Genomic DNA, 15,728 nt, shown 5'->3' with positions numbered 1-15,728 from the left:
CACAAGGTATTGAAATCTCAAATTTATATCATAGCTGCTTAAATTGTAAAAGACCTTGGAATTTATTTAATTTAAACCTATCTTAAGAACTACAGTATAAAAATGAATGGCAGTGGGGCACCTGGGTGACTCAGTCAGTTAAGCCTCTGCCTTCGGTTCAGGTCATGATGTCAGAGTCCTGGGATCGAGCCCCCCATGGGGATCCCTGCTCAGCGGGGAGCCTACTTCTCCCTCTCCCTCTGCTGCTCCCCTTGCTTGTGCTCTCTCTCAAATAAAAAGTAAAATCTTTAAAAAGATAATGAATGGCAATTATTAAAAGCAATATATATTTAGATCAATTTTATAGGATCATAGGAAAAAGTCATTTAACTTTTCTGATTAAAAAGAATATGCAAACAGTGCATCATGGAACACCACATCAAAAGCTAATGATGTAATGAATGGTGACTAACATAACATAATAAAATAAAATTTAAAAAAAAGTAGGTAGACTAAATCAGTAGTTCTCAAAAGTGACGAAGCATCAGCATCACTTTGGAAATTAGGAATGCAAATTATCGGCGCCTCTTCAGACCTACTGATTCAGAAATTCCTGGAGACAGACTAGCAGTCTGTGTTGTAAGGAGCCCTTCAGGTGATGTTGCTGCATGCTCAAGTTTGAGAATCATGGAACCGGCTGATCTATGAGGTTGCTTCCAGCTATAACATCTGTGGATCTATGAATTGGAAATGTGCCCCAGAAAGCTTAACATATTCCAAATTACTGACCCTGATAGGAATAAATACTTGATTCCAACAAAATATCCCTCTGATGGGTATTACTTGGTACAGAGAAACGTTTTGCTTAAACAGATTTTTACCTTTTATCTGAACAATTTAATGGATCCTGAACCTCACTTTCCAATACCAGCATATGGTCCAGGCACATAGCCACCATGGTACCTGTGGCCACTGGACCACTTACCTCACCAGAAGATCAGGATATTCAAGAAGGTAGGATCATAACTGCTGCTAACTAATACCCTGTTTGGTTTTGGTTGGTTTTGGTTTTGGTTTTGGTTTTAAATATTATGGTTCTGTTCACTCAGCCCCCATAATCACCCAGTGATACAAATATAATTCATTCCACTAAGATGCGTCTTACCTGCTGAGAATACAGTCATTCCAGCTCAGAGCCGCAACCACTGACAAATGACCAGGGATACTTCTCAGCTGCTTTTTAGTTACCACATCCCATAACTGAAAAAATGAACAAGCAGAGAAATATAGCATTGTCTTTTTCATAGTCCACTGTCTTCTTAAAGGCCTGATAGCAATTAGTGTTGCTACCACCAGTCCTTGTACTAAGGGAAAGCTCAGCTCCTTTAACCCTGGGCAGCATTTCTCAACCCTGTCTGTATATGACATCACCTACGGAGCTTGCTATGGATGCTAGCCATTCTGATTCAATAACGGATACGGCATTTATTTTATGACATTTATTTTAAAGCTCTCCAGGTGAATTCAATGGGCAGCCACGGGTTGAGAATGGCTCTCACACATCTAGTTTCTTCTCAATTGTGGAATTTCATATCTGGAAATGCACCGACAGGCTAAGAGACTCCTTTTCTGCCACCTGTAGGTGTACTCTGACCCATATGAGAAATGAGAACTTTGCTATAAGAAGAAATCATTGACATAACCTTCATAGCATCCAATATCATTGTAGAGATGAGAAGGCAGTGAAAGCCATCCGTGGTCCTCCAAAGTCATTGGACACATGAGCAATATTTTTACAGTTTTGCTGTATTGCTACAGTTTACAGTATTGCTAGTAATAATAACGCATGAGAAACTAAATAGATTGATGGAAACTGGGTAAATTCCCATTTCAAAGAGCCTATTGGAAAAAAAAAATTTCATTTTAAGTAACTCTACTCCTGAGCATAGCTTGTGCAGAGAAAGGAGCGCTGAAGGTTAGCTTCCTCTCTCCCAACTCCTAACCCTGGGGATTCTACAAGCCCAACTTTACTACAAGAGAAAAGACTTTTAGGGGCACCTGGCTGGTTTAATCAGAGGAGCACACGACTCTTGATCTCAGAGTTGTGAGTTCAAGCCCCACGTTGGGTGTAGAGATTACTTAAAAAAATAAAAATCTTTGAAAAAAGAACTTTTAAAAAGGTAAATATGACAGAAAGAAAGATGGTCTGAAAAAAACTAGGTAGAGCATCCTTACGTCCTCATTAAATGCCATTCAGAAAAGGAACCAGAATGCTATATCCACTCACTCCCCATAGTTTCAAGCGCCACAATTAATAGAGATTCTCTCTTGTATATTGTTATTAAAGGTCAATTCTAGTTATGTAGCAATTACACAGAGCACATTTTGAGGGGGGAAAAAAAAACTGTTACTTGTACTTCTCCCTCGCTGGTGCCAAGTGCCAGGCAGGTTCCTTCTCTTATCCAGGACACAGAAGATACATAGTTACAATTGAGATTTAGGTCTATGTTTTCAATCACACTGTAGTTTTCCCCATGCCAGAGGAACACAGAAGATCCAAGGGCTATAGCAACAAGATTTTGAAAATTCCAATCTAGAATATTCAGATCTATAAGAAAAGCATTTCATATTAGGGTAATTATTTAGTCAAATAAAAAACGTTTTCAAGTAACCAATTTTTTTGCAGATAGATGAGCAAAATTAATACCTTTCCCATGGTCGTTGGAAAATAGAATCACATATGCAAGCAGATCATTAGAAGTTCAAAAATAAAACCTAGAATTCTGTGTCAAGATTCACAGTCTAATGAGCAATAATGCTTACTATTTATAATCAAATATATTTATTTAGAGTCATTTAGAGAACTTGGAAGTTTAATCTACCATTATTAGTACCCATGGATTTTATCTAACTGATCACTAAAAATTAAAAGCACCTATTTTTGTCATTGAAATTATCTGGTCTTTCTTTTTCTTTTTTCTTTTAATTCCAATAGAGTTAACATATAGTGTTATATTGGTGTTAGGTATGCAATATAGTGATTCAACAATTTTACACATTACTCGGTGCTCATTACGACAAGTGCACTCTTAATCCCCTTCACCTGTTTAACCCATCCTACCACCCACCTCTCCTCAGGCAAGGATCAGTTTGTTCTCCATAGTTAAGAGTCTGTTTTTTGGTTTGTCTCTTCATCATATGGTGTTTGTCTTTCTGTGACCGATGTATTTCACTTAGGTCCATCCTTGTTGTAAATGACAAGATTTCATTCTTTTTTATGGCTGAATAATATTCTTTTTATGGCTGAATAAAACTCAAACATATATATATATACATGCATATCAAATGTATATATATGTACCTACATATATCACATCTCTTTTTAAGATTTTTTTTATTTGAGAGAGAGAGAGAATGCAAGCATGGGGAAGGTTAGAGGGAGAGGGGCAAGCAGACTCCCCACTGAATGTGGAGCCTGGTGTGGGGCTCAATCCCAGGACCCCAAGATCATGACCTGAGCTGAAGTCAGGTGCCTAACAACTGAGCCTCCCAGGCACCCCCATACCACATCTTTTTTATCCATTTATCTATTACTGAACACTTGGGCTGCTTCCATAATTTGGTCATTGTAAATAATACTGCAATAAACATAGGGGAAAAGCACATAACCCTTACAGAGACATCCTTGAACCTACAATATCCATATGAAAGATGCCACCATCATTTCAAACCAAAAATACCACCCAACTACAGTATATCTAGAAGAAGTGGTCACTGGCTTATAAGTGATACCTGGAAGTTCCTAGCAGTGTCCTCCAGCTTCTACTATTAGAACTCTTTGACTGCCAAAAGAATCCATATTTGTATGACTACATACTAAAATGTATCCTATCTTATTTCTTTTTTTTAATTGAGATATAGTTGACATATAACCCTATCTTATTTCTTATAAGACAAAAACTCTTATTCTCATTGATACATATCAATACAAAACTATGAAGCACACCAGCTCCACTACAGTGGTCTAAGCCACTGATAACCCACCTCTCCCACTGATGACAACTCTAAACTCCGAACAAATAAAAAACAAACACCCTCAGAACTGGAAAATAAGCAAAAGCAGTTAAACTAAGTAAAGGAGTCAAAACTAGAAGAAACAACCTGCCCAGGGGTGAGTTTCTCACTTTTTTTCTCACATGGTTTGGCCAGAGGGTGGGCCCCAGTCACGGAACAGCACTAGCTGCTAAAACTCTGATAGAAAGCTCATCATCTTTCTGGTGAGAGGAGCCAGGGAAAGGAGCCTGAGGTGGCCAAAGTGTGTAGAAAAAGTCCTGGAGGGGAGAGAGCTACAGAAAGGCATTCTCTTGTTGTGAATGTATGAACCCACACACATCTCAGCCCTACCCTGAAATCATGTTAGTACAGGGAAAACTCAAATCAGCTTAGCAAAGGCTTTGAGAACTGAACTGAGATTTAAAGTCCATTTAGAACTCAGACTAGACTCTGATCCGTATATATGAGGGATAGACCCAAACCAGCATAGTCAAGGCAGAAGGAACTGATCTGAGACTTCAAAACACCACCCACAGACACCTGGGTGGCTCAGTCGGTTAAATGTCTACTCAGCTCAGGTCATGATCCCAGGGTCCTGGGATTGAGTCCCGCATACGGCTCCTTGCTCCTCAGGGAGCCTGCTTCTCCCTCTGCCTGCCACTCCCCTTGCTTGTGCTCTCCCTCTCTCTCTCGTTCTCTGATAAATAAATAAAATATTTAAAAAAAAAAAAAAACACCAGCCACAAAAGGCAAGACAAAACTTAAGGTATAAACTTAACTAAGACAGGGGTGCCTGGGTGGCTCAGTTGGTAAAACGTCTGCCTTCAGCTCAGGTCATGATCCCAGGGTCCTGGGATCGAGCTCCGCATCAGGCTCCCTGCTCTGCAGAGAGCCTGCTTCTCCCTCTCCTTTTGCCCCTTGAATTGAAAAATTAATGAGCAAAACCTCAGGGACTTTTGGAATAATATCCAAAGTTCTCACATGTATAATTAGATTCAGGTCTTGGAAGCAAGAAAGTAAGTCTTCAAATTACCTTAGAGCTCTCACCAGAAACTATGGAGGCCAGAAGTCACTCTAATATCTTTAAAATGCTGAAAGAAAAAAATCTAGCAACACAGAATTCTGTATCAGCAAAAATATCATAAAACGGAATATAAGAAGTGTAAGAGAAGTCTTTGCCAACTGACCTGATCTGAAAGATGCTAAAAGAAGCTTCTCAGGCTAAAGAGAAATTAGATGAGAGGGAAATTTGGATCATCAGGAATGAAAGAGTGGAATTGGTATATATTTGGGTAAATATGAAGACAATTTTCCCCTTTTATTTAAAATACATATATGTATAGTTTTTAGAGCAAAATTTATAACAATGGTAGATTTTCAATGTATGTAGATGTAAAAGATGACAACTGTGGTAACCTAAGACAAGTTGGGGGGGTGGAGGGGACCTGTGTGATTACAAAATTTGCATCTACCTACCTATTCACCAGTCCCCAGTGTATTCTCTTCATTGCCGTTATCATTAATTACCAACATCCTGCCTTTGCTCACATTGTTAACATTGCTGAAAATGCTCTATCTTCTCTCCCCAACCCCTCCATATCCTACTCATTTTTCAAGACCCAGCTCAAGTCTGAATATCTCCAACAAGTCTTTCTAGACAAAGATCCAAAGATCACGGAACTACTTATTATAGCCCCTTTTACCCAAAAACTCATTATTTATATTCTACACTAGCATGTTGGTAGAAGTTCCATGTGAGTTAGTCCTGTCTTCCCAGGGCACCTGAGTGGCTCAGTCAGTTGAGTGTCTGCCTTCGGCTCGGGTCATGATCCTGAAGTCCTGGGATTGAGCCCCGCATCGGGCTACCTGCTCGGCGGGGGTCTGTTTCTCCCTCTCCCTCTGCTCCTCCCCCTGCTCATGTTCTCTCTCATGCTCGCTCACTCTCTCTCAAATAAATAAATAAAATCTTAAAAAAAAAATAGTCCTGTCTTCCCAACTAGATTATAAACTAGGCACATAACAAGAAGACCCAATGTTGCTGTTTAACCAATTAGATTTATACATGTTTAAAATATATGCCTAAGAATAGGCCCCCATTCTCACAGTTCATTCCAATACAGTAAAAACAGAACAAAAAAAATGTATATTTCTCATACCCCACCAACACCAACAATACCCATTCTAAACATGAAATTTGCACAGGGAAAAGCCAAACTACATTAACCATATTTGGATAGTACAGCTTTGGGACATGAGGCACAAGGGCCATTGGGTTTTTCCAGAAGCAAATTTCAAGTTTATGCCACAGCACAGGATACATTTTGTCACTCCAACAACTTTTCAATTCATGATCTAAACAATAACTTACAATAGTCATTTTGAAGACCAGTAAGATGAATCTTCACTTCCGGTTGGAGTATGGAATAGTCTGTATCACTGAATCTTTTAAGAAGGAAGCATTCATCTCTGACTCCGTCTCTGCAGCCTATAAAGAACAAACAGCTCCACATATCTTTATGATCCCGGAAGCATAATATTTATGCAGGTATTAAGACATAACAAAGTGAAAAAGAAAGTAGTCATCATGATAGAACTGAATTACAAGTTGCAGGAGAAGGGAAGGAAAAAAAGACTTCAGTATTAATTTAAACAAAAATTTAAAAAATATTTCATGGCATGGGGCGCCTGATGGCTCAGTCATTAAGCGTCTGCCTTTGGCTCAGGTGGTGATCCCAGGGTCCTGGTATTGAGTCCTGCATCGGACTCTCTGCTCAGCAGGAAGCCTGCTTCTCCCTCTCCGTCTGCCCCTCCCCCTGCTTGTGTTTCCTCTCTCACTGTCTCTCTGTCTGTCAAATAAATAAATAAAATCTTTAAATATATATATATATATTTCATGGCAATTTTTACTAAAAAGCACAAGTGCCAGACCTAAATATAAAATCTTGTGGGAAGCACACACAAACACTGTATCATACTTCGAATATTTATTCTGTCACTTGAGATTTTAAAATGACAGTAATTTTCGCATATCCATTTGTCTAGCACATCAACAATTACCTGATAGACATAAGCTCTACTCTGAGTCTTTGTCAATAAATATCTGTGGATTCGTTTATTTTGGCTCTTTGTCTCACTGTTTCCGTAGCAGAGTACACAGATTTACTTCTGGCTAGTTTTACCCATGACTGTCTGAGGTCAGGGTCCTACCTTGGGTTCAGTTTTAATTCTCATCAAAAGACCCACCTAAGTCTAAACCACAGGCCACCATTGTTTCATCCGTCCAACCACGTGGCTAGTGATCAAACTGAGAATGACATAAATTAATAGGCACTGAGCCCACCCAGGTAATTTGTGGTCTCTACGACCACACGCCTTCTGATAAAAGGCCTAAGAGCTTCACGATGCTATACCAAGAAGTAGATCGTTACTCACTGCCTTGGTGTTAGCCCCAAAGACCTGCAGTTGTGGGCAAAACTTAAAGGTTACTAGAAACGCTCAAGCACCTCCAATAAAGGTTTTTTAAAAAAACAAGTACGAACTTCCAGTTACAAAATGGAACTCAACACTCAACCGACTGAGCCACCCAGGTGCCCTGGGAAGTTACAAAATCATGGGGATGTAATGTACAGCATGGCAATTATAGTTAATAATACTGGATTGCATATTTGAAAAATACCAAGAGAATAGGTCTTAAGAGTTCTCATCACAAGAAAAAAAATTCTGTAACTATGAATGGTGATGAATGTTAACTGGATTTACTGTGGTGATCATTTTGCAATATATACAAATATCAAATCATTGTTTTATGCCTGAAGCTAATACAGGTGGCCCATGAATAACATGGGTTTGAACTGCATGGGTCCACTTACATGTGGATTTTTTTTTATAAATACCACAGAGTACCATAAATGTATTTTCTCCTCCTTATAATTTTCCTAATAACATTTCCTTTTTTTCTAGCTTACTTTATTGTGAGAATATAGTATATAATATATATGACATACAAAATATGTGTTAATCAACTGTTTATATTATTGTTAAGACCTCCAGGCAACAGTAGGCTATGAGCAGTTAAGTTTTGGGGGAGTCAAAGTTATACACAGATTTTCACCCAAGTGAGGGGTTACTTTTCAGAATTGTGATCTAAGGGGTGCCTGGGTGGCTCAGTCTTTAAGCATCTGCCTTCAGCTCAGGTCATGATCCCAGGGTCTTGGCATAGAGCCCAGCATCGTGCTCCCTGCTCCGCAGGAAGCCCTCTCCCACTCCCCCTGCTTGTGTTCCCTCTCTTGCTGTCTCTCTCTCTCAAATAAATAAATAAAATCTTTAAAAAAAAAAAAGTGTGATCTAAGTAGATTGAAGGAGGTGAATGAAGCAGGAGAACTAAGTTCCTACCTACTATGCTAGAAAGATATGATAAAGTCTAAAATCTCAAGAAAGAGCAGTTTACAAATATCACTTAGAAAATAGATGTATTTAAAAAAGAAAAGAAAATAGATGTAAATAGTAGGGGAAGAGCTGGAAGGGTAAAGGTGGTTGCCTCTAGGAAACAAGACTTGGGGATGGGACAGGTAAGGCAGAGAAGTAGGAAAATTATCAAAATTTTATAATTATGTTGATTAGTCTAATAAATATAAAAATAATACATTCTAATATATTCTAAGGTAAGGAAGAAATGAAGGAAGAAGGGAGAGAGAAGGGTAGGAAAGAAGGACAAACAGAAAATCTTTGGCCCATACCTTTCCAGGCACACTGGGATTGCTCACAGAGCTGCATTTGCCCCCTAACCCACTGAGCCACCTTCTGGGTCGAAAATAGCTGGTTTAGGCATTTCTGAAAACAAGCAAATAAATACTTCTTTAGAAATGTGCGTGTACATCTCAGATGTTATGCATGGTATAGTGTTAAAACCGATAATTCACTAGGAAGGTCAAAGTTTCCACATTATCAAACCCAGTGCTACGACTGTTATTATTTACGACCTAACCACTGTGTAGTGAACATAGTGCTGAGCATTTTCCGTGTATTATTTCTAATGTCCGCAACGACTCCATAGGGCAGGTATTCCTCAGCTAGAATAAAATCTTCTTTTACCCTTCTAGCCTAAAAATCCTTTTAGCCCACAAACCAACTAAAGGCCAGCGATATCATCTAAGCCTGTAAGAACTGAAATGTCATGATAGTTCTAGTACATTGTGAAATTGAAAGACATCCGCAAGATAACAAAGTTGAACGTTAGTAAGGCTACTTTTTTAAGGAAGATTTCTTTCAAGAGGAGCCTCTCCGCATCCAGCCTAGAAGTGTTCTTTCAGTCCGTACTGAGATTTTCTCTGGAACTTAATTTTCTTCACCTATAGTATGTCAGGATCGAACTCATCATCTTAAGGGTCCTTTTCCATTTCCCTTTACCTACCAGAAGTGGGAACATCAAAAAAAAATTTTTTTAAGTAAAAAAATAAATAATTTAAAATTTTTTAAAAATGGGAACATCAAATCACAGAGATCTTAAGTAACTTGCCTCAGTTTCCATGAACACAAAAATCTGATTGCTCTCTCTTTGGGCTAGTACATAAAAAGCATTTCTGACATTGTTACACCCAACATCAATCAAAAACAGAAAAGAAAATTAGTAGTAAGTGTAAAGAAAACTACTTACTGGTATAAAAACATTTTAGTGAATAGTTAAAGCAGAGACAATTCCTTTTTTTCTCCTTCATGATAATATATCTAATTGTATATGTAAAACAATCATTGGATCACCATAATTCATACAAAGGTCTCTCTCACAGGCATCATTTTGAGATTTGGGTTTTCTTCCCGGATATTACGTCATTGCCAGTCAGGGAATCATGGATTTTTAGGTATTCAGATTATAACAATGAGGTATAACTCAGGGTTTCTCATTTTTAGCACCACTGGCATTTGGCAGCAGATACTTCATTGTTGTGGGTGTTCTGTGCATTATAGGAGGTTTAGAGCATCTCAGGCTCTATCTACTAGATAGATGCCTTCCCCCTAGCTTGTGATAATCAAAAATGTGTTCAGACGTTGTCAAATGTCCCCTGGGGAGCAAAATCACACCCAGTTGAGAGCTACTGATATAAAATAACATTCCCAAAATCAATGTAACTCTTCAGAGAGTCACTTCTTCAGAATCCCATAGTTGGCACAAAGATGACCAGGGCATTGCCCAGCACAGGGCGCTTCTGTTCCACATACCCAAGGGTGCTCTTCCCTCAGTAAGATCTACTTATTACTTTCATGAACAACTTGGCATAGAGCTGACTATATATAATAATTTTGAACATCTTCACAGCTCTGCAGGCCCTCGTCGTAGAAACACCCTCCACAGGACCTCTGAGGACCATTTGAAGACCCACATTTCCTGTAATTGTGAAAGACCTCACAGCGCATCTGCACCACTCCTGATGCTGTTTGACTTCTAACTGGTCATGACAACGAATGCTTGATAGAAAGTATTGAGATAGTGTCCATTATCCCCTTCCCAGGTTCTTCAGTGACACTGGGACTCTAAGAAGTCGTGAGGTCAAGGCAGTAAAAACTCCAGTCTGTAAGACATAGAGTGTGGAAAGGCAGTGGTGCTAATAACCTGGCCTGGGCGTAAGGTCAGCATGCCCCTAATGACATAGAACTCCCTGGCCATCTGCACCTCCAAACCTGTAACCAACAGTAAAGCACATGGCAAAAGACCTGCCCTCAGATGTTTGTTTTCAATTTGCATATGATCTCAAATAATTAAATTTTACATTCACAATATTGTTCCTCTAGCAAGATATATATGCCGAACACTGGAAGCACATACTAAATGCATAACTTTGCCCAAGCTGAGAATTTATGACTTTCCTAGTTTAAAGCTTTCTAAATGAAACCTTGATTCCTTCAAAAGGTCTTCATTGGATTTGATAAACCCTTAAAACATGCTAGTGATAGTTAATGTACCCAAGGATTTAGATCAGACTCCTCTAGGATCTTGAAACCATAATAAATAAGATACTTAAAGGAACTAAATTAACCTAGTCAAGAAACAAACAAACAAACAAAAAAACAACAATAACAAAAACTTAAGGGAAATGTTTAAAAGACCATCTTATAGGGGCGCCTGGGTGTCTCAATAGGTTGAGCATCTGTCTGACTCTTGATTTTGGCTCAGATCATGATCTCAGGGTCCTGGGATGGAGCCCCACCTAGAGCCCTGCCTCGAGCTCCACAGGACTCTGTGCTCAGCAGGGAGCCTGCTTGGGATTCTATCTCTTCCTCTCCCTCTGCCCCTCACCCTGCTCGCACTTTCTCTGTCTCTCTAAAATAAATAAATAAATATTTTTTTAAAAAAGACCATCTTATAGAGGAAGAATTTAACTTATCTTGAGAGACTCCAGAGGGCAGACCAAGTCACCAAATAGTTGGAAATGATTATACAAGAAGTTTTTTGGCTGAGGGGAAGCATATCATAATACGTATAATTTCATAATATTTTTAATCCTTACCTTTTTTAAAAAAACTATTTCTTAATTCAATATAGTTAATAAACAGTTTTATAAGAGTTTTGGATGTACAATATAATGATTCAACAATTCTATACATTACACAATGCTCTACATTGTGAATTTTCTGGAATTTTCTTTTTATTTTGTTGATGGTTTCCTTCACTGTGCAAAAGCTTTTATTTTGGTGTAGTCCCAGTAATTTGATTTTGCTTTTGTTTCCCTTGCCAGAGGAGACATATCTTCTTTTTCTGTTTGAAATAAGAATGCTTTATTTTACTTTATTTTATTTTATTTTATTTTAATTATGTTATGTTAGTCACCATAGAGTACATCATTAGTTTTTGATATAGTGTTCCATGATTCATTGTTTGTGTATAACACCCAGTGCTCCATGCAGTACATGTCCTCTTTAATACCCATCACCAGGCTAACCCATCCCCCCACCCTTCTCCCCTCTAAAACCCTCAGTTTGTTTCTCGGAGTCCATAGTCTCTCATGGTTCGTCTCCCCCTCTGGCTCCCCCCCCTTCCTTCTCCTAATGTCTTCCATGCTGTTCCTTATGTTCCACAAATAAGTGAAACCATATGATAATTGACTTTCTCTGCTTGACTTATTTCACTTGGCGTAATCCCCTCCAGTTCCATCCATGTTGATGCAAATGGTGGGTATTCATCCTTTCTGATGGCTGAGTAATACTCCATTGTATATATGGACCACATCTTCTTTATCCATTCATCTGTTGAAGGGCATCTCGGTTCTCTCCACAGTTTGGCTATTGTGGACATTGCTGCTATGAACATTGGGGTGCATATGGCCCTTCCTTTCACTACATCTGTGTCTTTGGGGTAAATACCCAGTAGTGCAATTGCTGGGTCATAGCATAGCTCTATTTTTAATTTTCTGAGGCACCTCCACACTGTTTTCCAAAGTGGCTGTACCAAGTTGCATTCCCACCAACAGTTAAGAAGGTTCCCCTTTCTCCACAACCTCTCCAACATTTGTTGTTTCTTGCCTTGTCATTTTTGCCATTCTAACTGGTGTAAGGTGGTATCTCAGTGTGGTTTTGATTTGAATTTCCCTGATGGCTAATGATGATGAACATTTTTTCATGTGTCTGTTAACCATTTGTATGTCTTCTTTTGAAAAGTGTCTGTTCATGTCTTCTGCCCATTTATTGACTTGATTATTTGTTTTTTGGGTGTTGAGTTTGAGAAGTTCTTTATAGATCTTGGAAATCAGCACTTTGTCTGTAGTGTCATTTGCAAATATCTTCTCCCATTCTGTGGGTTGCCTCTTTGTTTGGTTGACTACTTCTTCTGCTGTGAAGAAGCTTTTTATCTTGATGAAGTCCCAAAAGTTCATTTTCCTTTTTGTTTCCCTTGCCTTTGGGGAAGTGTCTTGAAAGAAGCTTCTGTGCCTGATGTCGAAGAAGTTACTGCCTATGTTCTCCTGTAGGATTTTGATGGATTCCTATCTCACATTGAGGTCTTTCAGCCATTTTGAGTTTAACTTTGTGTATGGTGTAAGAGAATGGTCGAGTTTCATTCTTCTGTATATAGCTGTCCAGTTTCCCAGCATCATTTATTGAAGACACTGTCTTTTTTCCATTGCATATTTTTTCCTGCTTTGTCAAAGATTATTTGACCATAGAGTTGAGGGTCCATATCTGGGCTGTATAAGTGTATAAGAAAGCAACTGATTTCTGTGCATTGATTTTGTATCCTGCCACATTACTGAATTGCTGTATGAGTTCTAGTAATTGGTGTAATCTTTTGGGTTTTCCACATAAAGTATCATGTCATCTGCAAAGAGAGAGAGTTTGACTTCTTCTTTGCCAATTTGAATACATTTTATTTCTTTTTGTTGTCTGATTGCTGTTGCTAGGACTTCTAATACTATGTTGAACAATAGTGGTGAGAGTGGGCATCCTTGACGTGTTCCTGATCTTAAGGGAAAGGCTCTCAGCTTTTCCCCATTGAGAATGATATTTACTGTGGGTTTTCCATAGATGGATTTTATGAAATTGAGGAATGTTCCCTCTATCCCTATACTCTGAAGAGTTTTAATCAGGAAAGAATGCTGTATTTTATCAAATGCTTTTTCTGCATCAAATGAAAAGACCATATGGTTCTTCTCTCTCAGAGGAGACATATATTTAAAAAATGTTTCTACAACTGATGTCAAAGAGATTACTGCCTATGTTTTCTTCTAGGAATTTTATGGTTTCAGAAATCACACTTAATGGGTCTTTAACCCATTTTGTGGTTATTTTGTGTATGGTGTAAGAAAGTGGTCCAGTTTCATTCTTTTGCATGTAGCTGTCCAGTTTTCCCAACACCATTTGTTGAAAAGGCTTTGTTTTTCCCATTGCATATTCTTGCCTCCTTTGTAGTTCCAGACACATTTTAAGATTGTTCTAGTTCTCTGAAAAATGCTATTGATCTTTTGATAGGGGTTGCATTAAATCTGGAAATTGCTTTGGGTAATATTGGCATTTTGACAAGATTTGTTCTTCTGATCCATGAGCATGGAATATCTTTTTATTTGTTTGTGTCATCTTTAATTTCTTTCATCAGTGTTTTATAGTTTTCAAAGTACAGGCCTTTTACTTCCTTGGTTAAGTTTATTCCTAGGTATCTTACTGTTTTTGGTGCAATTGTAAATGGGATTGTTTAATTTCTCTTTCTGATGCTTCATTATTAGTATATAGAAATGCAACAGATTTCTGTATACTTATTTTGTACCCTGCCACTTTACCTAATTCATTTATTATCAGTTCTGGTAGTCTTTTGATGGAGTCTTTAGGGTTTTCTCTATAGTATCATGTCATCTGGATCTTTACCTTTTTTCTGTTTCATTTTCACTTTTTTGATTGATACTAACTGAACTTGTATATTTGTTGGGTATTATATTTCTTTTACAAAGTGCCCCTATTCATGTCCTTCACTCACTCATTTTTTCTGTCAGGAACCCATCATTTTCTTACTGACTTGTAAGAGTGGCTAAGCCAGTTCCTTCCCCACATTTGGGACTCATTTGTCTGAGCTTCTCAGGACATGAGATCGTCAGTTTTCTCTTTTTACCTACCTGGCCTTTTGAGGCAACGTTTTCATTCCAGCCTCTATCCAGTGCATGAGCTGCCTTGCAAAAATGGAGAGCAGAGTTATTTGTTTCAAAACTCCCTTTGACGGGTGTCTTCAGTGGTTCTTGGTAGGACCCTGCAAGAAAAACATTTAGCTTTTGTTTTTCAAAATAAGATAATCACTTTGGTTGGTGGTTGACCATTGTGTCTTTCACAATAGAATGTGAAGACACAGACCCTCATCTCTCCAAAATCCTGGCAGAGGTGGATAAAAGAGGGAGGGTCAGCACAGGGCCTTATCCAAAACACCAGGGTCATAAGTGAGCACTGCCTCAGTGGCCTCTGTAGGAAATGCCAAGATAAAAGACCTGACTCCCACTGCAACAGCAGCAGAAATGCTTTATCTCTGCATAGAAAGAACATATTTGCACATTTGAAGAATAGATACAAACAGTTCCAGAGTTTTAAGATGATGGAGCAAAGGTGTCTGGTTTGCCCAGGCTATGATCATCCTGCCAGGAAATCATTGTGGGATGGTTGCTTTCCTAATCATTTTGCCTCTCCCTCTTCCTTTTATAGAAAGATGCTGTAAAGGTAGTTTGAGATGGCATCAGTGAAATACTTTCTAAGTTAAAGTAATAATAGAGTCAATGTTATTCGCATTACTATTATTCATATCTGTTCTCTTCTCAAGATTGAGAAAGACCTTTACCAAACTTTTAACTGCACAGAAAACCCTGTCACGTCATCCTCTAAAACTAAGTATCTTATATGTTCATATCACTTCTTCATCAGAGGGGCCAAGAGACCATTGAAAAATCTTATATGGGGAGGCAGAGCAAGATGGCGGAGGAGGAGGAGACCTAGATTTCGTCTGGTCTCAGGAATTCAGCTGAATAGGGATCAAACCATTCTGAACACCTACGAACTCAACAGGAGATCGAAGAGGAGAGTAGCAACAACTCTCTGAACAGAGAAGCGACCACTTACTGGAAGGTAGGACGTGCGGAGAAGTGAATCCGAGGCGATATTCGGGAGGATAGACGGCGGGGGAGGGGCCTCCGCCGGCCGCTTCTGGCAAGTGCTAGAGCCGCGGAGCACAAAATCGGACC

General features: G+C 38.8%; 1 protein-coding gene across 2 annotated transcripts in view; it reads right to left on the bottom strand.

The window, feature by feature from the left end:
• Window positions 1–15,728, bottom strand: part of CDC20B (cell division cycle 20B) — a 67,648-nt gene that overhangs the window by 28,683 nt on the left and 23,237 nt on the right. For both annotated transcript variants that reach the window (XR_012382144.1, XM_073905550.1), the window contains exons 4-8: window positions 14,622–14,752; window positions 8,769–8,862; window positions 6,401–6,517; window positions 2,391–2,587; window positions 1,145–1,239 (exon numbers count right to left, since the gene is read on the bottom strand). Coding sequence is in view for 1 of the 2 variants with exons in the window: in XM_073905550.1 (XP_073761651.1) it covers window positions 1,145–1,239; window positions 2,391–2,587; window positions 6,401–6,517; window positions 8,769–8,862; window positions 14,622–14,752 (634 nt within the window). In the remaining variant the exon portion in view is untranslated. The remainder of the gene's footprint in view (window positions 1–1,144; window positions 1,240–2,390; window positions 2,588–6,400; window positions 6,518–8,768; window positions 8,863–14,621; window positions 14,753–15,728) is intronic.

This window comes from Callorhinus ursinus, unplaced genomic scaffold, assembly GCF_003265705.2.
Source record: "Callorhinus ursinus isolate GAN/ISIS: 27379988/994484 unplaced genomic scaffold, GSC_fseal_2.0 scaffold23, whole genome shotgun sequence".
Lineage (NCBI taxonomy): Eukaryota > Metazoa > Chordata > Mammalia > Carnivora > Otariidae > Callorhinus > Callorhinus ursinus.
Note: the sequence above shows the minus strand (reverse complement) of the source record. Positions and strands in the feature narration are given on the sequence as shown.